The following is a 25,709-nucleotide window of genomic DNA, read 5'->3' as shown; positions in this document are numbered from 1 at the left end:
TTAAGCACTTAATGTATACCTTACATATATTATCTAATTTTCACAGTCCTTTGGTCGTACAAGCTATCTGTCCCATGTTATAGATGAAGAAGCAAAGGTTCAGAGAGGTTGGATGACCTGGCCAAGGTCACAGAGCTGGCAGTAGCAGGGCTGAGACGCAAACACAGGCCTATCTGGTCTCAGGGATGTACTCTCCACCACTATGCCCCTTACATGGCAAGAATCTGGTCAGCTCTGAACTCTCACAATGCAACATACAGTAGATTTTAGCCTTGAGAGGTTTCTGTTTTGTTTTGGAGATAGATCACTGTCACCTAGGCTGGAGTGCAATGGTGCCATCTCGGCTCACTGCAACCTCTGCCTCCCAGGCTCAAGCAATCTGCCTGCCTCAATCTCCTGAGTAGCTGGGACTACAGACATGCACCACTACACTCAGTTAATTTTTGAATTTTTTTTGTAGAGATGAGGTTTCACCACGTTGCCCAGGCTGGTCTCAAACTCCTAGGCTCAAGCAATCCACTTGCCTCAGCCTCCTAAACTGCTGGGGTTACAGGCGTGAGCCACCGTGCTCAGCCTCAACAAGCTTTTTTAGCTCTAAGAGGTTAGCAGACTGCCATTGGATTTACCTGCCTCCAACTACCTCATGGTGAGGCTATAAGACACAGTCCTGAGCTCCAGGCCAGCTTCTCCATTCACTAGCTGTATAAACCTCTCTGCACTTTAGCGTCCTCATCTAAAAAAACAGATATGAAATCTCTTATCGCTCAGAATCCTCTTAAGGATCTAGTGAGAAAAACAGTATAAGGTCCTAAGAATAGTGTATTCATTCATTCACACATTTCATCAACCACCTATGAGACCTTCAGCACTAAAAGGCTTCCACATAATAGGAGGCACAGCCAGCAATGATGGAAGAAGCCATGAAATCTTCTGGTCTGTCTGCCAGGCCCAGGTAAGTAACAGCAGCTGAGAATTCAGTAATTTGGATTGTTTCACAAGCAGAATGTTTACCCAGAGGCCAAGCTGGAGGAAGCACTATCCTCTGTTCTATCATTTGTTTTGATTGGTACAAAGTTTCCTTTTTCTTTTTCTTAATGGCTTAACAAATCTATGTTGCAGCCCTGTTTTTCCCATCCCTGAGACCAAAATCTTTGATTCTCTGTTACTTTCAGCCAAGAAGTCTAACAGAGCCAAACAGAGCAAGCCTGAAATGATCAGGAGAGAATTCTATCTGAATTTCCTGCCCCAGCTAAAACAGCATCTGCAAAAGATACACTGTAAATCATAACTTGCTGAGGCCCCATCAGTGTCAGTGCAGGCAAGCAGAGTAGGATATTACAGCCTGGTCATCCATAAAGAGACACATTCAAGGCCAGGTGAGGTGGCTCATACCTATAATCTCAGCACTTTGGGAGGCCGAGGCAGGAGGACTGCTCGAGCCCAGGAATTCGAGACCAACCTGGGCAACAAAGCGAGACCTCATCTCTACAAAAAAGTGAAAAAATTAGCTGGGAGTGGCATCAAGTGCCTGTAGTCCCAGCTACTCGGGAGGTTGAGGTAGAAGGATCACTTGAGGAGATCAAGATTACAGTGAGCTATGATCATTCCACAGCACTTCCAGTCTGGGTGGCAGAGTGAGACCCTGTCTCAAAAAGAAAAAAAAAAAAAAAAAGACATTTTCACACAATGCCCAGGTCTCCATGATAGTCTGAAAGCTCTCAGGTCAGCCAAAGAACAGATTCCTGAGCCAAATTAGAAAAAAAACTCATCCTGAAGAAAGTCAAGGGATGAACAGAAGTGCCTTAAGCAATCTCAAGCAGGCAGGATGATACAGAGAGGTAGCCTTTACCAAAGAAGCAAAAAGAAGGGTCAATCTCATGTGTGTGTGTGAATGCAGCCAACAGCCTTCGCCAAAGCTGCAAAGGAAACAAAAATAAACTAAACAGGATAAAAGGAAGGCTGTTGCATGAGGAAGAACTTTTGCTCCAGTTAAAAGAGAGAGAGAGAGAGAAGAAAAAGAAAGCACACACTGAAATGATCTAAAGCTGCCTATAAATATTTGGGAACATCAAAGGCGGTCCTGTTAAATTAAAAATGCTGTCACACAGATAGGAACTAGCCTCTAGCACTGCCAGCTTCAACATGTGAGCCTGTGATCTGAGGAGCGAAGGCTCAGCTCCTCAAGAAATCTGATTCACTAAAGAAAAAAGTGAACGAGCAGTTGAGTTTTAATAAGGGCATTAAATACCTTAGGAATGAGCTAATTAGAGTTTAACTCTTTCAAGATTGTTCGAGCTCTTAAGAATGCTGTAAAGTAAGCTCCCTCCAGAATCTAGTTAAATCAGTCTCGAAACCTGCAACGTAAAAGAACAGTATTAAAATAGCACCTTAGGACTTCAAAGCGATCAATCCCACCAGGTCACTCAGACTTAAACACAGAGGCCGAGTGAAGAGGAGCCAAGGTTAACTAGGAATTGTTTTCTGGGGTGAGGTTAGGTTGCTTATTTAAAGGCATTTTTTTTTTCCAGTTTAGACTAGATAAGAACAAGCTCACTCTCTAACACCAGATTAATTCCACCCTGTGAGTATGCCCTTTACCCAAGACACTTTGAGGAGAGAGACAGGGTGTTGAGCGGGAAGGCCCACTGACCTCGCTCGCTTGCTAGCTCACTCACAGGCCACACAAGAAATTCTGGCTGAGCCTCTCAGACACACTCAAGGTCACCACGGGAAGTCACCCAACAGTTTTCCCTATACACATTCTGGATCAGAATCCCAAGAAATCCAGGACGAGTTCCCAGTTAGGAAAGTTCCATCAGGACGGCAAATCCTTTCTTTGGCCTTGACGTAGGAAGGAGTGGAACCTCTTGCGGAAAACACACAAAAAACACACCTTCAGAAAGGGGCGACTTTCTAGCACCCAGTTTCAGGAATGTTAGAGGAGGAGGTAGGCAGTGATGGAACTCACCTTCTCCATTCAAGGAGAGGAATGCAGAGCCCAGTCTTGCTGGAGGGGGGGTCGGCAGGGGGAGGGGATTTAAAAAAAAATTACGCTCTCCAATCATTCCCATTTTTAGAAAAAGTCAATGTGTCTAACTTGGGGGGTTAAGATTAATAAAGTATTTGCTTTGGCAAAAATCACACGCTGGATCAAACCAAGCGCTGAAGTCACTTGTGCTTGCCACAAGTCCCACGTAATTAGGCCCCCAGAGCACAGGCTTAGTATGTTGCAGCACTCCATGCGTCCGGCTGGATCCAGAGGAGCAATCAGCACCCTCCTTTCCTCGGAGAACCCGGAACAACAAGCAGGCTGGCCTAGAAACACACTGGAGTCAAGAGTTCACATCCAGCTGTGCGTGTGTGTGTCTGTGTGTGCACAGGTGCCCGACTGACAGAGCTTAAGGCCTGGACAATGATCTAGCTGTAGAGAGTAGGGATAAGCAGGTGAAGCTGCAGCAAAGCATCCCTCCCAGGAAACAGAGGGAACTGGGAATTGAAGAAATGAGCAGCCTGCACCTCTTGCAAAGTGCTTAAGCACTACTCTGGGGAGCCCACGGACCCCCACACTAGGGGAGAAGGGACATAGGTGCAAGTAGAAGGGCACTAAGCATGTTAAAAAAAAAAAAAATTCCTATGTTATGACCACTTCTCTTCTCAGTAAATGGCATTTTTTGATTCCTTTAACTTTGATAAGCTACCATTTTAGAATAAGAATTTCCAACCACTTGGGAACTGCAACATAAATGTTAGGTAAATGTGAGGAGCAGCATGAAATTATGTATTTTCTTCAACCTCATCCCCATTAAATATAAATTGCATGCTGTGAGTAACTCATGTAATCCTCATAACAACGCTAGGAAAAGTTTATCTCCATTTTACAGATGCAGAAACTGAGATCCAGAGAGGCAAAGCCATCTTTCTGCAGCAGGTAACTGCCAAAGTCCGGATTCAAACCCAAGCTGTCTGGCTCCAGACTCAGCACTCTGCAGCCTCTCCCATCAAAGGAAACCCAGAACCAATTTGTTCTACAAAGTTGACAACATGCTTAAAGAACCTGGTGAAAAATACAAAAATCAGCAGGGCGCCTGTAGTCCCAGCTACTCAGGAGGCTAAGGTGGGAGGATCATTTGAGCGCAGGACAGGGAGGTCGTAGTGAACCAAGATCACACCACTGCACTCCTGCCTGGGCAACAGAGTGAGATCCCATCTCAAAAAAAGAAAAAAAAAAAAAAGGCCTAGCAAATGCTGGGTGTCTGTGTAGCAAAGTGGAAAACTACTGCTCTGTCCTCCCAACTCCTCTTAAATACAGTCAGCTAAAGGTTGTAGTTTGAAGAACTAAAGAGAACTTATACCCAAACCAGGTGAATTAAAGTTAACCTGCCAAGCGCGGTGGCTCACACCTGTAATCCCAGCACTTCGGGAGGCCAAGGCGGGTGGATCACCTGAGGTCAGGAGTTCAAGACCAGCCTGGCCAACATGGTAAAACCCCATCTCTACTAAAAATACAAACATTCGCTGGGCATGGTGGTGCAAACCTGTAATCCCAGCTACTCAGGAGGCTGAGGTTGCAGTGAGCCAAGATCATGCCACTGCACTCCAGCCTGGGTAACAGACGGAGATTCCATCTCCAAAAAAAAAAAAAAAAAGTTAACTTAAAAGTTGGTGATTAGGAATACTCACAAAATAGTGGTGCCATTTCTGCACCATAAAACGCCTAGCCACTAGCCTGGGCAACATGGCAAAACCCCATCTCTACTAAAAATACAAAAAATTAGCCAGGCGTGGTATTGCACACGTGTAATCACGGCTACTCAGGAGGCTGAGGCAGGAGAATCGCTTGAACCCAGGAGGCAGAAGTTGCAGTGAGCCGAGATTGTGCCACTACACACTCTAGTCTGAGTGACAGAGCAAGACTCTGTCTCAAAAAAAAAAAAAAAAAAAAAGGTCCATCCATCATTTATTACATGCCCCCAAAATTTGAGGACTCCATGCGCCAGTCAGCTGATCTCCAAAGAGGAGCCAGCAAAAAGCAGAGAAGCAGCCAAACCAGTCCACATACTAAACTTCTTACACACCCCCTTGATGTCTCTGTCCCCTAACTTTACACACAATTCTAACAAACATGGTTCCCTGGTTTCCCAGGACTACAGAAATCAGAAGCAGCAAATCACAATTGCTGAAGGAGAAGCATTAGAGAAGGGGGAACAACTTAGGTGCTACGTCAGCCAACAGGGAGACGGAAGAGTGCCTTCTGGGAGTTGGCTTTGTGCACTGCACAACTCTAGGAGGTGCCGTTCACATCTGTGCTCATCCTAGATTCACATTATGACCGATGTGCAGCAAATAGAAGTCAGGTATCTTCAGGAAGGGACAGCTTTTCCTAATTCAAACAAAGAGGCTCTTTGAGTTGAACTGGGAAATGTTTTCTGCATTAAAAAAAAAAAAATTATTTATTTATTTATTTATTTTTCTAGAGACAGGTCTCGCTGTGTCACCCAGGCTGGAATGCAGTGGCACTACCACAGCTCACTGCAGCCTCAACCTCCAGGGCTCAAGTGATCCTATCACCTCAGCCTCCCAAGTGGCTAAGACTACCGATGTGCGCCACCACACCTGGCTAATTTAAAAAAAAATTTTTTTGTAGGAACAGTCTCTTTATGTCGCCCAAGCTGGTCTTAAACTCCTGGCCTCAAGCGATCATCCCACCTCAGCCTCCTAAAGCTGGGATTATAGATGTAAGCCACCACACCCAGCTGAAAAATGTTAAAAGAGATTGAAACACCAACCCTGCCCGGAAGGAGGTTACAATCTAATGGGGAGTTGGCTCCAACTCGGCAAGCAAAGATTAAATCATTGGACCACCTCCCTCTTCTGAAATAGTAAGTTTCTTTTCAAAGGGGTGGGGTTTTTACTTTTTTTGTGTGATGAGGCTTGAGGACAAGCCTTCCACAACATCAGCCTGCCTGAGCTGTTGAACCTGGACAGCTGGCAGCCTCCAGAGACTCGAGTCATCTTCTGTAAAGAGGCACTAGAACAGCAGATGCCCTAGAACAGCAGATGCCACCCGCAAGTGACATCCCACTCTGCCATTCTGGGCTCTGATCTGGCTTACCAGACTTGATCAGTTCCCTTCCAGACATTTTACTGCATAATACCAAGTACCACAGAATTAATCATGCAAGGCACCATTTGCAAAGAGGTAACAGCATTCCAGTGTGAGATGCCAGGGACGTTTCCTTCCTCTCATCCCAGTTCTGTCTGCCAAAGCTCGTGAGCAGGGCATCCTAACATCCCATGTATGGGTGATGGCACCTTCGACTATGATCTTTGCTTATATACAGTAGGGAGGAGCAAGGAAACCCCATCTTGGTATAAGGGAAAGTGAGAAATGTAAATAAGGAGCTGGCGGAGGAGGAGTCCCCCATTTATCCTTCCTGTTTTTCTTTCCCTTCTCCCTCCCCCAATCAGTCATCACTAGGTTAGTTACCAGAGGGCAAGGGAGGTTGGCAGGAGTTGAGAGAAGAGGGTCTGTAATAGGAAGAGACAGAAGATCCCCTGTTTACCCTCCAACAAGTAGGGAAGAAATTCACACATGAAAGGCCCACCATATAACTTCCACACCTTTGCAAGAGGACAATTGAAACAGCCTTGCAAAAGTAAATTAACTATCGCTTGAGCCCAAGAGTTCGAGACTAGCCTGGGCAACACACTGAGACTTCATCTCTAGAAAACATAAACAAAATTAGCTGGGCATGGTGGTGCACGCCTGTGGTCCCAGCTACTTAGGAGGCTGAGGTGGGAGGATCGTTTGAGCCTAGGAGGTCGAGGCTAAAGTGAGCCAAGATCATACCACTGCACTTTAGCCTGGGTGACAGAATGAGACTGTCTCAAAAAAAAAAAAAGACAGAAAGAAGAAAAGGAAGAAAATTAATTCATGCTATCTGAGCACATAGTAAGAATTATAGTTTTCTATAGCATCTTCTTGCAGGGAACATATAGGGAATAATTTTACTTGGAATATTCAAAACTATTCTGCCCCCCATCCCATTGCTGTTTCAGAGCTTTCCCTTCCAAAAACAAGGTTGGTATGGCAACCAATGCCCCAGTCACCGTGGTCCCTAACCACATCCGCCGGGGCTTGGCATGCTGAGACGTGTGCCAACTCTGTTGTCTGTAGGGCACTCCTGGCCACAGTACACAGCAAGCTATAATCAAGTCAGAAACCACCACATTCGTATAGAACTCGGCTCAACATAAATATTCATTAAATGTGAAAACCTACAGTGATGCAATGTTGAGACTGCAAATTTAAGCACAAGAGTCAGGAAATGCAAAAATTACCACTGCCACTGGAACTTGAAATCACCCACCTGGCACATTTAATACCACAAGTGCGTTTATATGTGTCCTAGAGATGTAAGCCTAATAACACCAAAACTTCAAAACTATATATTCTCTCTTCATCTAATTCCTAGGATGAGGTTGACATTTATTGATGGGCATTAGAGCATTTCTGGAGTGAACATGCCATGAAAAGGCAGCCTGAAAACCCTCTAGCACAAGTGAAATACAACATATCATAGATTCTGGAATATTCCTGAAAGTCCCAATGCCCATGTAATCACCACTGTCCCACAAAAACAGCACCAGTAATTAAAAAAAAAAAAAAAACCCACAACAATGCCAACTTATACAGAACTAAGCAATAATTCAATAATTTCCCAAATGCTTACAGTCAGCCCCATAAAGACTAGAAAATCAAATGTTTGCTAAATTGAAATCTAAAATTCTCTCACATGTAACCTGTTAAGTCTCTTTAGAAATACTACAGTCTTTTTAAATTCTGCTTCCCACACAGCACTTAAACACAGGATCAAGGCCCATGCCAGAGCTTCCAAAGGGAAAAAAATGTGGGGGGAAGCAATATGGTACAAATGTAAGTAAAGACTCATATACAGTTGTTTCTGATGGGTCATTCTGAAGCTACATAGAACTTCTGCTATTCCTCCAAAAGTCCCGGTGTTTTAAATGACACCAAAATATATTTTACATATTTAAATAAAACACATCCCCAGAAGTCTACAGTCAGGCTGTGATATTCTCTTCTCCAGCATTTTCTGAACAATGTTCCCAGGGTAGGCACACGCCAGACTGGAAGGAGCCAGAGGGTGTCACCTCCTCATACCACCTCCTTTCTCCAGACCTCCAGGAAGCACAGGCAAGGTGAAATTATTTTCAGAGTCTGGACTATCCCAACTATTTGGAATAATCAGGACACACCATGTCTGAAAGCTGCTTGCAAATAGTTGCGACAATCATAGAAAATTCTCCCTCAAAAAAACAAGTCTTGGCTGGGCACAGTGGCTCATGCCTGTAATCCCAGCACTTTGGGAGGCCAAGGTGCGTAGATCACCTGAGCTCAGGAGTTCAAGAGCAGCCTGGGTAACACAGCAAAACCCCCTCTCTACGAAAAATACAAAAAATTAGCCAGGCATGGTGGTGTGTGCCTGTGGTCCCAGCCAGCTACTCAGGAGGCTCAGGTGGGAGGATCGTTTGAGACTAGGAGGCGGAGGTTGCAGTGAGCTGAGATCATGCCACTGCACTCCAACCTGGGTGACAGAGTGACACCCCATCTAAAAAAAGAGAAAAAAAGCCAGGCCTTTTTTTCTGCAGGCCACATTAACATCCCTCTCACTATGCTATCCCAAAGTAGTGTGACCTAGAATTCCGGTTCGGTAAATAATTTACATGTTTTACATCCAAGACAATAGGGAGATGGAGTGCTCTGGTTCAAAGGAACACACTGGTAGAACCCAGGAAAAAGCTTCATGGGAAGGACTGAAAGTTTGGCTACAGATGGAAGGAGTTGGGATAGGAAAGACAGTGGAAAGCAAAGATGGGAGTTGAAAATGTGGAGGTGAAGACACGTATTGCAGCAGGCAATTCCAAAAGGAAAGGCACAGGCCAGGTGCGGTGGCTCAGGCCAGTAATCCCAGCACTTTGGGAGTTGAGGCAGGTGGATCGCTTGAGCTCAGGAGTTCAAGACTAGCCTGGGCAACATGGTGAAACCATGTCTCTACTAAAAATACAAAAATTAGCAAGGCGTGATGGTGCATTTCTGTGGTCCCAGCTACTCAGGAGGCTGAGGCAGGAGGATTGCTTAAGCCCGGGAGGCGGAGTTTGCAGTGAATGGAGATCACGCCACTGTACTCCAGCCTGGGCGGGTGACAGAGTGAGATCTGTCTCCCTGACCCCCCTAAAAAAGAAAGAAAAGCACCAAGAGAGGAAAGCCCAGGACCCATTCAGGAACAAGGACAGCAACACACAGGCCCACCTCCCAGAGGCAACAATGAGAGACTGGGGCAGCTAGGTCACCTCTTCACACAGCTCAGTAGTAAGCAACAGGACGCCACGAAAGATTTTGATCAAGAGACTGATGTGATCAAAGACTACTTCAGAAGGATGAATCTGAAGGGAAGGGAAGAACTGATGGGAAGAAAGAGAATGTGAGAGCCGACTGTAGTGGCACATGTCTGCATAGTCCCAGCTACTCGGGAGGCTGAGACGTAAGGATCGCTTAAGCCCAAGAGTTCAAGTCCAGTCTAGGCAACATAGTGAGACCTGGTCTCTTTTAAAAATAAAGAAAGAAAAAGAAAACCCAAAAGAGAGAGAATGAGACAGGGAAACAGCTTGGGCAGCATCAGGCCTGAAGAGGGACGTCAGCAAGGGGCAGAGCAAGCCAAGCATTGTCTTGAAGATACCACCATTTCCCTTCAACTCAGCCACAAGCTACCTTTATTTAAATTTTGAAATAGCTTTGCAAGTCAAGCTTGCAACATTCTTTACATGCCATTAGCTGTCTGCTCACCACCTACTCCAAGACTGAGGTACTTTCTGAAAAGATGCCAAGTCTCCAGGTACCCAGCGATATTCCAGAAATCCCATAAAGGTGCTAAACACACAATGTCAAATGCATTTAAGGAAAAGTATACAAATTAGGTACAAAGAAAAGCATTCTCAGGCCGGGCACAGTGGCTCACGCCTGTAATCCCAACACTTTGGGAGGCTGAGGCAGACAGATCACTTGAGGTCAGGAGTTTGAGACCAGCCTGGCCAACATGGCAAAACCCTGTCTCTACTAAAAATATAGAGGCCAGGCGTGGTGGCTCACACCTGTAAGCCCAGCACTTTGGGAGGCTGAGGCGGGCGGATCACAAGGTCAAGAGATCGAGACCATCCTGGCCAACATGGTGAAACCTTGTCTCTACTAAAAATACAAAAATTAGCCAGGCGGGGTGGCACACGCCTGTAGTCCCAGCTACTCGGGAGGCTGAGGCAGGAGAATCGCTTGAACCCGGGCGGCGGAGGTTGCAGTGAGCCGAGATCGCGCCACTGCACTCCAGCCTGGCCGACAGAGCGAGACTCCGTCTCAAAAAAATAAAAATAAAAATAAAAATTAGCCAGGCGTGATGGTGGGCGCCTGTAATCCCACCTACTCGGGAGGCTGAGGCAGGAGAATCGCCTGAACCCAAGATGGCGAGGTTGCAGTGAGCCAAGATCACTCCACTGCACTCCAGCCTGGCCGACAGAGCAAGACTCCGTCTCAGACCACCTGACTGGCAGACAGCCTTCTGAGGCAGAATCCAGAAAAGGTGCTCCCAAATGAGAGGATGAACCAAGATACTGTAAGTGAAAGTACACCAGGAACCCTAAAGCAACAGGCACATGGAAGATTTTCTGGAATTCAACCATCACGGCAGAATGCCATTCTAGAAAGACCACTCCCCGAGAACCCCAAGTTCTGAGTTCTAATCCCAGCTCTTAAGACTAAAGGCTAGATGCCCTTGCCCACAGTTCCCTCACTGCAAAAGCAGAGTTGAGTCACAGCATTTTCTTTTTTTTGAGACGGAGTCTCACTCTGTCACCCAGGCTGGAGTGCAGTGGCGCGATCTTGGCTCACTGTAAGCTCTGCCACCCGGGTTCATGCCATTCTCCTGCCTCAGCCTCCAGAGTAGCTGGGACTACAGGCACCCGCCACTGCGCCTGGATAATTTTTTGCATTTTTAGTAGAGACGGGGTTTCATCGTGGTCTCAATCTCCTGACCTCATGATCCACCCGCCTCAGCCTCCCAAAGTGCTGGGATTACAGGCGTGAGCCACCGCGCCCGGCCAGAGTCACAGCATTTTCAAGGTGCCCTTCAGCACAAACAGTTAAGTCTCAGAGTTGAGAAACCATGGAGCCAAAAAGAGAGAAGGAGCAAAGATCCTGAAGGCACAGGCCAATGGCTCCAGACTTCAGCCTTCAACACCTACACCAAAGCAAAAAGAGCCCTCTGGTCACATCAAGGGTAGCTGGGCCTTCCTCAGTAGCATAACTTGAGACTCATGGGGTCCAACTGATGGACATCTCACACTCAGGTTGGTTGGGGAAGGAGAGAAAAGAGACTCGCCAAGCACAAGTTAAAAGCTTTCAACTTTGGAACTTCCAGAGACAGAAAGGATGGCCAGCTCCAGTGTCTACAGGGCCAGGCATCTGTAAATGGAACTGTCAGTGAGGGAAGTAAGCTGGGCAATGCAATAAGGACTTGTGACTGGAGGGCCTGTGTCCCTGCTGAAGGGGGCAACTGCCACTCCACTATGGCAGGATATTGCCTCATGGGACTATGGACCCACTGATGCCAGATCTTTTAATTTTTTTTTTAGAAGAGCCCATTTTTATGTACACTTTCTAGATTTTTAACAGAGATCGAACAAAATACCTGGAAGCTGTTCTCAGCCTATATGCTTGCTGCTTAGATGCACCCCTGAGAGTCTGGTGCTTGGGCTCAACTTGCATCTCTGCCTACCACCAACTGACAGTGTCATTATGAATTCAAGGACAGGTTCATTCGGCCTTGCTGAATCCAGCCTGTTCAGAAGCAGAAAGCCTGCTCGACAGGAAAGAGGAAGGGCAGAAACCAGCAACTGAAGCAGCACCCTCCTGGGCAACAATCTGCTGCCACAGGGTGTGACGACAGCACAGTGGTCCCCACCGTGAGGCCTCTGAGCATGGCCATCTGCCTGGACAGACGCCGTGTTCCTGCCCAGAATACAAGGGCAACCTGCTGCTCCTGAATCGTGCTCTGATACACCTACAAGGGAGGCACCCAGATGCCACGCCAGGTACCTTCCCTTCAGTGCAGACATTAGTCATAATTCAGATCCTCATGGCAGACAAAAAAAAAAAAAAAAGCCAGTATTTTACTATTTACTAAATGATAGGAATATATAGACTTTCACTTTTACAATTTATTTTTTTGAGAAACATACAGTGGGTCACAGTGGCTCACGCCTGTAGTCTCAGCACTTTGGGAGACCAAGGTGGATGGATCACTTGAGCCCAGGAGTTTGAGACCAACCTCGGCAATATGGCAAAATCCCATCTCTACAAAAAAAAAAAAAAAATTAGTCAGGCATGGTGGTGCATGCCTGTAGTCCCAGTTATTTGGGAGGCTGAGGCAGAAGGATCACTTGAGCCTGAGATTTCAAGCTGCAGTGAGCCAAGAAAGACTGCGCCACTGCACTCCAGCCTGGGCCAACAGAGCAAAACATACTCTGTTGCGAGCAGGGCTATTGTGTAGAAACATACATGGTAGGGGAGTATAAACTAGACCACTCCTGTAGAGCAATCTAAAAATATGTAGCAACAGCCTCAAAAATGTTTATACCACTTAACTCAGTGAACCTAATTCTAGAAATCTTATGAAAATAACCAAGTCAGGCCGGGCACGGTGGCTCACGCCTATAATCCCAGCACTTTGGGAGGCCAAGGCGGGTGAATTGCTTGAGCTCACAAGTTCAAGACCAGCCTGAGCAACATGGAGAAACCCCATCTCTACAAAAAATACAAACATTAGCTGGGTGTGGTGATGTGCACCTGTAGTCCCAGCTACTCGGGAGACTGAGGTGGGAGGATGGCTTGAGCCCAGGAGGCAGAAGTTGCAGTGAGCCAAGATCGTGCCACTGCACTCCAGCCTGGGCAACAGAGCCAGAACTTGTCTCGAAAAGAAGAAAGAAAGAAAGAAAATAACCAAAGCTGGCACGGTGGCTCACACTGGTACCTGCAAGGCTCACTGCAGCCTCAAACTCTGAAATAAATCACAAAAATAACATTTGAAAAGCACAAATTATATCATGGGTGCATAAAACCTATGTTTCTTCTCTATACGGTATCTACAGTAAACATTCAATAAATGTCTGCTGACAAGATAGCAAACCCAAATTAACTCAAGTAGAAAATTAAGTTGTAATCAAATTCTTACAGTGCTGGATGAGAACTTACACACACCTAACTGAGTACTACCCCACTCTTAATTTTTTTTTTTTTCTGTTTTTTTTGAGACAGAGTCTCGCTCAGTCGCTCAGACTGGAGTGCAGTGGCGTGATCTCGGCTCACTACAAGCTCCACCTCCCGGGTTCACACCATTCTCCTGCCTCAGCCTCCCGAGTAGCTGGGACTACAGGCGCCCGCCACCACGCCTGGCTAATTTTTTGTATTTTTAGTAGAGACGGGGTTTCACCGTGTTAGCCAGAGTGGTCTCGATCTCCTGACCTCGTGATCCGCCCGCCTCAGCCTCCCAAACTACTGGCATTACAGGCGTGAGCCACCGTGCCCGGCTCTTTTATTTTTTAAATGCAGGCGCTTCTGCACCAGGAGGACAGAAGTCCCCATTCTAACATACGTTTTCCCATCAAAATTCTAGGATCAAACTTCATTTTCACAGAATCAAACTCTATACTGAGTTTCTAAACAATTATATTACACTGGCTGCTGGGGAGAGGAGGAAATTAATATCAAGTCTTACAACACATCTTAAGGGCAATAAAAATAAAGTGCTCTCCTTTGAACCACAATGGGCCAGCTGACCTTATTCTTTTGACACTATCATGAGTAAACAGAGCCACTGAAAGTCAGATTTTAAAACATCTCATTCAAGCTACAAATAGAACAAAGAACCTCTACTCTTTACCTCCTTCCTATTCCGTTAGAAAGGTATAAAGGCACCTCTCTTCAAAGAGGTTATCAGCTTTAATCTCAAAGGTAGGTAAAAATGAGTTGGAAAAGGCCAGAATGCTCATACAGTGACAGACAGGTCTAAACTTAGCACCAGGGCCAGATTCCCTCCCCTAGGTGTTCTTTAGTATCCTATAGGCTGTTTCCTACCAGATAGGACATGCCCCACTGTACTGTAAGGTAACCATTCGTGTGCTGTCTGGACACCTACACTCAGCTGCCTGCAGGTAAGGACCAAGTCCTACTCATGGGTTCACTGCCTTGCCCCACAAAGGCTCTGATGGACAGGGGGGCACCACTGAATGTTTGCCAACTGAGGCATGTAGCACTCGCGGGGGTTTTAACAACCAGGAGGATTCAGTGATACTGTGCAAAGTAAGAAAGGTCACAAACATGGGACATGACCTCTTTGGAGAAAGACGTGCAGACTCCCAAATTGCTATAAAAGTCAGCCACAGGAAGGAGGTGTGTCTCACACCAGAAATCCCTTTAAATGCCAGAAAACTACAGCCATTCCAGCTTGCCCAATAGCTGAAAACAACAGAAGTGCCATCGAGTGACAGTTATATATGTCAAGTCACTGGTCCCTCTTTGTGAACGTGGCAGATTGGCTCTTTATGGAAAAAACTAAGTTAGAATGAGACTTCTGTGATTTAAAAAAAAGAAGAGGAAAAGAAAGGAAGGAAATACATTTCGTGAGGATAGGGGATGTTCTCAGGTGACGTTATAGACTTATTTCTTGGTCAATCATTTTGGGTTTAAACTCAACTCTAAATTCCACATCAGTTCCCATAACCTCATCATAAGAAAGTGTGAAGTGAAGCAGTCTTGTGAAAACAGAAATGGCTTGGAATCAGACAGACCAGGATTTGAACCTCAGCTGCACTAATGACTTGCTCAGTGACTTTGACAAGTGACTACCTCTCTGGCACATGCCATCTACCTTGTCTGTTAAATGTGAGCAAAGCACTGTGCCCAGTGCCTGGCACACAATAAGCACTTGATCATTAGTAGCTATTTTTAAAAGCTCTGACAGGGAGGAAGACTGAGAGACTCAAAATCTAAATTAATTAGAGAAGAAAAGCAACCACTTAAACCCAATATACAATTTAAGAATGCCTGGCTTTCCTCAATTATACATCTGATCATAAAGCATGCCCTGCATCTGGTGTTCCCTGTCACACTCAGCCAGGGTACCGCTGGGGGTAACAGGCTCTAAGCCTGGGAGTCAGGGGACCCAAATACTAATCCTGGGTCATCTCTACCTTATCATGTGGACTTCAGCAAAGCATTTCTCTGGATTTCGGTCCCCTTTGTAACACATTAAAGGACTGAATCTGGTTCTTTTGATTATGAAGATTTACTTAAATGTCACAAATTAGAAATTCAAACTCTCCAGACTTGGGAAAATACCATCAAGAAGCAAAGTTTTGACCAGATATGGTGGCTCTCACCTGTAATCCCAGAGCACTGGGAGGCCAAGGCAGGAGGATCACTTGAGGCCAAGAGTGCAAGACCAGCCTAGGCAACATAACCAGACCCTATACCTACAAAAAATAAAAAGTAGCTGGGTATGGTGGCATACGCCTGTAATTCTAGCAACTGGGGAAGCTGAGGCCTGAGAACTGCCTGAGCCCAGGAGTCCAAGAGTACAGTGAGCCAGAGCCATGATCTTACCACTGTGATCTAGCCTGGGCAACATGGTGAGACCCTGTCAAAAAAAAAAAAAAAAAGAAAAGAAAGAAAGAAAGAGAGAGAAAGCAAGCAAGTAGCAAAGTTTTTCACATGGCATATATTTAGGTTAATGATGATACTGAATGCCAATCCCTTATTGTTACTCCCAGGGACACTGGAAATTCAAGATTCTTTCCTTCCATAACCTATCCACTTTAAGGCTTTGTCAATACTCAGTTTCATCAGGAAAAGAACACCTTCAGACTTTTCTTATGCCAGGTACCCTGCCTTGGAATATAAACACCCCACACAGATTTCTTTTTTTTTTTTTTTTTTGAGACGGAGTCTTGCTCTGTCGCTCAGGCTGGAGTGCAGTGGCGTGATCTCGGCTCACTGTAACCTCCACCTCCTGGGTTCACACCATTCTCCTGCCTCAGTCTCCCCAGTAGCTGGGACTACAGGCCCCCGCCACCACACCCGGCTAAGTTTTATATTTTTGGTAGAGACAGGGTTTCACCGTGTTAGCCAAGATGGTCTCGATCTCCTGACCTCGTGATCTGCCTGCCTCGGCCTCCCAAAGTGTTGAGATTACAGGCATGAGCCACCACACCTGGCCAGATCACTTTCATACAACCCGGTATTATAATACCAGTGGGTCTATGGGAACCAGAGAGAGAGCCATCCTTTCCATCCAAGCAAGTTTCTGGAAATAACAACCAAAAAGGAAGGATAATCCCAGAATTTATTAGCCAAGCCAAAGCAAGTTGTTCTCATCAAGTAAAGCATAAATAATCCATAAAACCCACTGCCTGCCTGATGTCCACTCTCCATCATTTATTCATTCAATACTGAGTGCCTCATGCATAGCAGGCAGTGGGAACCCAGGGGGTGGATCCAGAAATGAGCAAAAACAGACCCCATGGGGTCCAGGTCCACAAGGGAAGGTGTGAGAAGCTGCTCTTTAGGCGTTTCAACAGCGACAGGTGCTCCGTTTCATTTTTCAATGAACTATGAAAAGGAACTATACTCTGCTTTCCCACATCCTGCATTCAGAGTGTCACGTTCTTACACTTTGCCATGTAAACGCAGGAAAGTCTTTGAGTAACTATATTCTCTCTTCTCCCAAGGATGCTGCACAGTGCACAGGAGGGAAGTTAATTCATTATAGACAATGGATGCCTTAGGGCCTAAGGGCTCAGTTCGGTGGAGAAACCCATTTGGTAAGAATTATCATTTATCCATGCAGGTGTCTGTCTCCATAGGAGACTGAACTCCAGAAGACAACAGCAATACAGTGTCTGGTACAGAATAGGGCTGTGATAGATGTCTACGAAATAAATATGTTCGATGGAGGCACCCAGACCTATAGACTTCTTCTATACAACTCTTGTCAGCCTGAACCCCACTCAAACTCTTGGTAATGGACTATTCAATGCTCTACTAGATTAGAGTTTCCCCTTTTCCTTGTGGGTATAGAGGGGACACATCATAGAACCCTGGAAGAGGCAAAGTTGTAACTGCCCATAGACAAGAATATGCATGCACTGGCAGGAGTTCATGGACTATCTCTGAAAGTCTGTGACCCTCAGGTTAAGAACCCCTATATTATATGTTGTTAAAAATTAGACTTGAATTAATGGCAAAATCCTAACCAGCCAAGTTCTGTTCATTTGGCAAAAACAAGAACAAGCAAGCCAGGCAGACCTGGGTTTTTTGTTTTTTTTTTTTGAGACGGAGTCTCGCTCTGTCACCCAAGCTGGAGTGCAGTGGTGTGATCTCAGCTCACTGCAACCTCCGCCTCCCGGATTCAAGCAATTCTCCTGCTTCAGCCTCCTGAGTAGCTGGGATTACAGGCATGTGCCACCATGCCTGGCTAATTTTTTTGTACTTTTTTTTAGTAGAGACGGGGTTTCACCATATTGGCCAGGCTGGTCTCAAACTCCTGACCTTGTGATCCACCCGCCTCGACCTCCCAAAGTGCTGGGATTACAGGCGTGAGCCACGGCGCCCGGCCAGACCTGGGTTTCAATCCAGGTTTGTCATCTGCTAGCCATGTGAAGTTAGAGAAGTCAACTTGCTTCTCCCAGCCTCGGTTTTTCTCCTCTGTAAAATGGGTTAACAATAGTTGCTAATGGCATGTTAGTGTCAGGATGAGATGAACCAAAACATGACATGCTTGGCAATGCTGTGTATAAATAAGAGGAAACCATCACTGCCTTCCCTTTAATCTACAGCTCTACACTGAACTCCCATCTTCATTCCTATTCAGAATTGTACTAGTAACTCCCATGAGATCTCAGGGAACAAAACAGAAAATAAGAGGCTCTAAGAATGTATAACGTCACAAAATACAGCCCCAATTTTCCCCCTGAATCAAATGCTTGGTTTTAACCTATGAAGGCCTATCTGAGAAGACAGTAGGCAATCGCTTTCTGTCTAAATCCAGGTCAGCTGTCAGCACACAATTGTTCTATTAGACCAAGTCAATTTTTAGAGGCAGGCCTGTTAAGTTAACTTAAAATGGAGATGAAAAGAAAGTGTTTGATCAAATGCTAAACTGCAGAAGCACACTGACAGGGAAACAAAGCAGAGGAATTAGTTTCCTAAAATTACTCTCTGTGATACCTTTACTTAACATCGGATATTTAAGGACCTTGATCAGCCCTTTTAACCCACCACCCAGCTCTCTACCCACCCCTAATAGCTAAGGAACTGACTTAGTTCTTAAATGTCCTCAGCTTCTCTCTGTTTTCAAGTCCATTCAGCATTTAACCTAGGATCCAGAAAGGCTGTATTTAAAGTTACACAGAACCTATCGTTCAGATTCCTTCTACAAATGAATTTCTCAAGCTTTTCTAAATATTTGACTTCAAGCAAAAAAAAAATAATTTCCACTTTAAAACAATCTTTCATCTCTAGCAATGCAAATTTTCTTTGTTTAACCAATCCACATACCACTAGCCAGTGTTTAATCGGGCCTTTATTTAACATCACCAACCATGTGAGTTGCACAGCCAAGTCTGAAAGTTTCAGATAATGATCTCATTAACAGCAACAAATTGGTTCAAAGATGAAATATATATCAATGTGTCTAAGAACCCTTTAAAGTCCCACACTTCAGAACTACAGGAGAAGTGTAATTAATTTCTCCAGCATTCAAACTGTATGCCTGACACTCTTACAAGCAAACGGGCTTTAACAATGCATAAATGCGTAAGATAATAAAAGCAACTAATAGCATTTCATACCCACAAATTGTTTTCACCACAACTTTCACAGATGGAGACATTAAAAAAAAAATTCTTCATTCAGATTACACTGGTGACCTTGGGATAGTTATTTAAGCCTAAAACGCAAAGGAGAAGAACCAAGATTCCTGATGATGAATCCTAAGGTTTGAATTACTACCTCCCTCCCTCTTGCACTGTCTCTCTCTCTCTGACACTGACAAACTGACACAATTCTTAACTAGGCTTCCCACACCCTAACCCATGGAAATGACTGAACAGGTACTCTAGTTAGAATTATCTAGGCAAACCAGACTATGATAAGGTATCTACTATACAAATATATATATACATACACACACACACACACACACACACACACACACACACACACTCTTCATTGGCATATAATAAGGAGGGGGGTTAAAAATCAGTAATACAAACCAATTTCTTATCTTAGAATTCTTAAAGGTGACACTCCTAAACAGGTTTTTTCTCCCCTAAACCATGAATAATACTGCTACAGAACCCCAGTGGAAATAACAAAAGCAATGCTATAGTGCTACTATTTAGCTTTAGTTATAGGAAAATGAACTCTGCTCTGAGATGATAAAACACTAAGCAGCAAATCAACAGTTTTTGTTTGTTTGTTTGTTTGTTTTTGAGAGAGAGTCTCGCTCTGTTGTCCAGGCTGGAGTACAGTGGTGTAATCATGGCTCACTGCAACCTCAGCCTCCCACGCTCAAGCAATCCTCCCACCTCAGCCTCTCAAGTAGCTGTGACTACAGGTGCACACCAACATGCTGGGCTACTTTTTTTTTTTTTTTTTGTAGAGACCAGGTCTAACTGTGTTGCCCAGGCTGGTCTCGAACTCCTAGGCTCAAGCAATCCTCCTGCCTCAGCCTCCCAAAATGCTGGGACTACAGGCATCAGCCACCATGCCTGGCTACTATTTTCTTTTAAGATAGTAAATAAAAGGAAGTTTTGAAAAGTTCAATGAGATTGTGTCACCAGGGCACAGTGAAAGCCTCAAAGAAAGACAAGAAGTTACAATGAGCAAGAGTTAAGATTCAAACTATTCTTGAAGACTGTGGATAAAATGTTTGGGAATCTTCAGCACAGAATCATCTCTAAAGCTTATACAGGTTTTTCAAGATAGTAAACAAAAGGAGGTTTTTTTAAAGACAGTAAATAAAAGGAGGTTTTGAAAAGTTCAGGTTACTTAGAAAATATGATTAATCCAAAGCTGGACACCAATTTATTCCTTCTGCTTTCTCATTTCTCACCAAAAGAAAATGTTATATTCCCTCTCAGCGGCCCTAAAACATCAGCCTTCCTTACAAAAAACTTTTTCAGGGCTGCCAGACAAGGTCCACACCAATTCCTTCAATCAAACAGTATTTGCAGAACTCATAAAGGCATGCTAGCCTTTGTATACACACATCCCTGAAAGCCACACTGCACTCTGTCCGCAGAAACAGGGAGGTTCAACAAGTCAGCCACCACAATAAAGCTACTAAAGATACGACGTGCACCATGAAATGACTATTCAGACAGCTCAGATAAACTCACCAACATTACTGCAGCTATAAGGGAATTAAGGACACCTATTAGTGATTGCTTAACAGGTAAACTTATTAAATACCATTTAAGTCACTTTACTTAGCAACTATTGACTTTTTTTTTTTTTTGGCTAGGCTAATGGACTACAAAAGAGATAAGCACTTCAAAAAGTTTCAGAAGAGAATAGATTCCTTCTGCCAAATTCACATATTATCTCTCTACTCACAAGGATAAAATAGTTACAAATGGTGTTTAAACTGCTAATTTTGTATTAAATGGTGAACCCAAGATTATCTCCAAAGCATAACACTCCTCATAATGGATAGCTCGCTCACCAGAAAAACTACTGTTGAGAAAGAGTGACACGTTAAAACATTGCAGATAAAAACTGCAAACTTCAAAAGTCTCCTTCAAAAAGTCAAGTGCCACGCTAAAGCGTCTTTTTTTTTCTTTTTAAGAAGGCTGTAAATCAAACATTTCTAAAACCATCAGGGCACAATGAAAGCCTCGAAGAAAGACAAGAAGTTACCAAGGAGCAAGACTTAAATGTTTAGGAATTTTCAGCAAAGCATCATCTCTAAAACTTATAAAGATCATAATTACATTTCTTTAAGTCCAAAAGCATTAACATAGATAGTCAAAGGGCTCAATGAAGGAGTTTCCTCTTCTATTTACCCCACAGAAGTTTTCAGATGGGGATAAGAGCCCGGTAAGGCAATGCTGCTGATTAATCGCATGGGCCTGGGTACCTCCTCCAGCTTTGTAAGGGCACACCTCTACGGAGTCAAGCTGCACAGCTCTCCCTGTCCTATGAAGGCAGGGCTTTGAGTCTGCACCCAAGGAAGGAAAAGGACACCACGGAACAGGCTGTCTACGCTGTGGGCTGCTATGCAATCATTCCACGCAGTCCCCTTCTTTTCATTCATAACTCACCCAAGAGTAAAGCACAGAAGGCCGACAAAGCTTAGGCCCTGCAGACATCCGATAACCCCAAAGGTTCAAAGACAAGCCAACCTTTACAAATCGCCCCCATCCGAGGCGCGCATATTAACTGCCATTAGTGCGCTGGCTGTCTAGTAACAAGTTGATAAAATCATGGCCAAGGAAGCGGGAAGACATCCACCCAGCTAACCATCCGCAGAAGCTTCAGTTGAGAGTCCCTCCTCCAAAGAGTAGGCACAGCTTAAAGCTCTCCCTAACCAGCTTCGGAATGTAGATCTCTTTCACTTGGTCCAAGGTGGAGGCCCTGTCAGTGAGAGACCCCATCTCCCCATTTGTAGGCCCTTCGCATTAGTCTTTGGCCGAGGGACGGGCAGGCGGTATCCCTCCCACCCTCTGTAATGTGAGGCACGCAGCGAGGGCTGCCTTCCATCGCCACTCCAGGGAAACCCCGATCCCCACTCCTCGACCAGCTCCGCCTCCTCCCCTGCCTGCTGCTGCTTGTCCAGAGCCCCGCAGAAGGGTCAGCGGCGCCCAGGTGAGGCGGGCGGCAGGTTCCGGGGAAGAACCCGATGTTGTGCAGCCCTTCAGACAAACCTGGCCGCACCCAAAAAGAACATGCATGGATGGAAAGCAAAGCCTGCAACCTGAAACGAACCACCCCATCCCTCATCACTTGTCTTTTCAAAGTTGGCATTCAACAGGTAGTTCCCGGGACTTCCACCTGAGGCAGACCTAAATACCCAACCGGCCAAGAGGGCCGCCCCAGCGTGGGTGCCGGGCCCAGGATCGCCTTCCCGCCCCGGGGCTCACAGGAGCTCCAGCCCCCACGTGCGCTCGCCCCCCGCGGCTGCGCCCCGGAGGCCGCGTCCCGCCCGCAGGGGAGGGATGCCGCCGGCCTCTCGGCCACCCCTCCCGCCCGCCCGCCAGTCAGGCAGCCCGCGGCGGGGTCGGCGGGCGCAGCCCCCGGAGCCATCTTGTGGCGGCGGCGGCGCGGGGCCCGGGCGGCGGGCAGCTACCTGCACGATCTCGCCCTCGGCGCTGAGCGTGGCCCCTGCCCGCGAGAAGCGGCCCGTGAGGCCGGTGGTGTAGGTGGTGTAGTCGCCGCTTGGGCTGGACTCGAACAGCACCACCTCCACGAACGCCGTCTCCTTAGCCCGCGCCGCGCCGGGCCCCGCGGCCGCCAGCAGCAGCCCGAGCAGCAGTGGCAGCGGCGGCGGCGGCGGCAGGCGGCTGCACCGGAGGCCGCGGGGGCGGCGGCGGAGGCGGCGGCGGCGGCGGCCCGGGGCCCCTGGGCGCCTGCCCGAGCGCGGCCTCATGGTCCTGCGGCGGGAGGGCGCGGAGGGCGGGCGCGGCCGGGCATAGTCGCGGGCCGGCTGAGGACCGAACGCGGGCTCACGCCTCACAGCCCCATCGCGGCGGCGGCGGCGGCGGCTTTGTGGGTCGCAGGCTCAGCTCGGCTCCCCCGGCCGTCGCGCCGCGGCCCTTTCATCTGCTCCACGTGAGGGGTTATCCCCGCCCCGGCAGCGTCGTGACCCGCTCTCCCCTCCCTCCCCGCCCTCGGCCTCCGCCGCCGCCGCCGTGGGGAGTGAGAAGGCGGGGCAGGCGCGCCTGAGGCGAGAGGCGGGGCCCAAAGGGCGAGAACGCCCCGCCCCTCCCCGCCCCGGTTTCTATCTGCGCTCCGCCCCTTTATCCTCGCTCCGCCCCATCATCCCAGCTCCGCCCCCCGCCCGCGGTCTGCGCTCCGCCCCGTCGTCCTCGCTCCGCCCCCGCCCGCCGTCTTGCTCCACCCCATTATTCTCGCTCCGCCCCCCGGCCGGTCGTTTCTACTCCGCCCCTTCGCCCTCGCTCCGCCCCCTCGGCCGCGCTCCGCCCCCGCGGCGCTCCGCCCCCTACGGCAGACATTTCTCCTCGCGGTTGCTGGAGTTCGGCGGGAACCGGGACCGCAACCTGCTCCGGGCGATGCGCGTCCTCTCCGGAGGCGCCACGCGTCCTGGTCCGGTGCAGGAGTTAGGGCCATTTGGTCTTGAAAGGCCTCGTCCTTCCTGGTTCCCCCGCCCCAATTCACAGTTCCCAGGAAGCTTGATCGCCCGCTTTGGGCGCTCCATTCCCACCCCCACCTCCAGGATCGAACGGGGAAGGCCAGGATGGTCAGGGGCAGTTTGCAGCTTGGGTCGTGTCCAGTTCTTGCACAGGTGTCGCCTAGACAGCTTCTCTGTCTGAAGTCTGTACTGAAGGAGTGGCGAAGATCTTGAGGACCTTCTGATGGAGTTCATCTTTCTGCAGGCCCAGAGACTGTAATTCAGACACCGCCCCCAAAAGAAGTCTGGAAACTTTGAGTCTCGCCACGTGCAGGCCAGAGGATTCTAACACCATTATCACCCTCTATCCACAGACTGCTGGCTGCCAAACTAACATATCTAAGGCACGTGCTCAAGAGCTCAGAGGTTCCCAGTCACCCAGAAAATAAACTTTTAATTCCCTGCCCCTTTTTGGAACATGCCTTTTCCTTCCTCATCTAGTCCTCTGAGAATTGAACCCCTCCTTCAAAAGCCAGATCCAATTCCCACTTCCTCCATGGAGTCTTCCTTCCCTGGCCAGAATATCTTTGTTCAGATATTTGCAAATATTTGGTTAGGATGAATCTGCTTCTACTTGCTACCACACCCAAAATGTTAAAAAGACAGAAAGAAAGAAAACTCATTAAGAATTTTCTTGAGTAAACAACTTACCAAGGTTACATTTTAAAGCTAAAAAAAAAATTTAATGTGAAACAGAAAACACACTTGAAAAAAATCCACAGATCTGTATTACCACATTTGGACCACCCAGAGCTTCTGCTCAGGAGGGAGGCACCTGGGAAAGCAGGACTCTGGAGGGAGTGGCTTTTTAGTTTCTCCAAAACCGGGCCTAACCAGGGCTGACTGCAACTGGGCACCATCGGTCCTGACAATGACCCCCACAAGGTCTTTTTATTTTTTTCATTTAGATACAGGGTCTCCCTCTGTCGCACAGGCTGGCGTGCAGTGGTGTGCTCACAGCTCACTGTGCCCAAGTATCGAACTCCTGTGCCCAAGTATCCTCGCAGCTCAGCCTTCTGAGTAGCTGGGACTACAGGTGCCAACCCAGCCTCCATCCAGTTCTTAATTAAGGGGGAGGGCAAATCTCTATAGCTCATGATGACACTTTGCGATATTTAAAATTCAAAGGCACCCACCACCAACTGATAAATGGATAACCAAATGTGTTCTATCCATGCAATGAGATACTATCTATCAAGAAATGAAATACTGGCCAGGCGCGGTGACTCACGCCTGTAATCCCAGCACTTTGGGAGGCCGAGGTGGGTGGATCACCTGAGGTCAGGAGTTCGAGACCAGCCTGGCCAACATGGTGAAGCCCTGTCTCTACTAAAAAAATACAAAAATTAGCCGGGTGTGGTGGTAGGTGCCTTAATCCCAGCTACTTGGGAGGCAGAGGCAGGAGAATCGTTTGAACCTGGGAGGCGGAGTTTGCAGTGTGCTGAGATCAAGCCATTGCACTCAAACCTGGGGAACAAGAGCAAGACTTCTCTTCAAAAAAAAAAAAAGAAAGAAAGAAAAGAAAAGGAAAAGAAAAGAAATGAAATACTTGGCTGGGCTGGGCACAGTGGCTCACACCTGTAATCCCAGCACTTTGGGAGGCCAAGGCTGGTGGATCACCTGAGGTCAGGAATTTGAGACCAGCCTGGCCAACATGGCGAAAACCCGTCTCTACTAAAATTACAAAAATTAGCTGGGCATGGTGGCATGTGCCTGTAATCCCAGCTACTCAGGAGGCTGAGGCAGGAGAATCCCTTGAACCCGGGAGGCAGAGGTTGCAGTGAGCCAAGATCGCAGCCCTGCACTCTAGCCTGGGCGACAGAGTGAGACTCCATCTCAAAAAAAAAAAAAAAAAAGGAAATGAAATATTAATACATGCTACAGCATGGATGAACCTTGAAAACATTATGCTAAGTGAAAGAAGCCAGACCCAAAAGCCCACATATTCTATGATTCCATTTATATGAAATGCCCAAAATAGGCAAATCTACAGAGACAGAAAGTGGTTGCCAGGGGATGGGGGAGGCAGGAATGGGTAGTGACTGCTAATGGGTTTCTTTGGAGAGTGATGAAAATAGTCCGGAATTAGATAATTGTGATGGTTGCACAACTCTGTAAATATACTAAAAACCACTAAATTGTACACTTTTAAAGGGTAAATGTTGTGGCATA

At 46.9% G+C, this 25,709-nt stretch overlaps 1 protein-coding gene across 1 annotated transcript in view; it reads right to left on the bottom strand.

Annotated features, from left to right (window-relative positions):
- Positions 1-22,993, bottom strand: part of ZNRF3 (zinc and ring finger 3) — a 172,809-nt gene extending 149,816 nt beyond the window's left edge. The window contains exon 1 of the mRNA XM_030816028.1: positions 22,476-22,993. Coding sequence (XP_030671888.1) covers positions 22,476-22,775 — 300 coding nt within the window. The 5' untranslated portion in view covers positions 22,776-22,993. The remainder of the gene's footprint in view (positions 1-22,475) is intronic.
- Between the last annotated feature and the right edge of the window lie 2,716 nt (positions 22,994-25,709).

The sequence above is a fragment of the Nomascus leucogenys genome, chromosome 7b (assembly GCF_006542625.1).
Source record: "Nomascus leucogenys isolate Asia chromosome 7b, Asia_NLE_v1, whole genome shotgun sequence".
Lineage (NCBI taxonomy): Eukaryota > Metazoa > Chordata > Mammalia > Primates > Hylobatidae > Nomascus > Nomascus leucogenys.
Note: the sequence above shows the minus strand (reverse complement) of the source record. Positions and strands in the feature narration are given on the sequence as shown.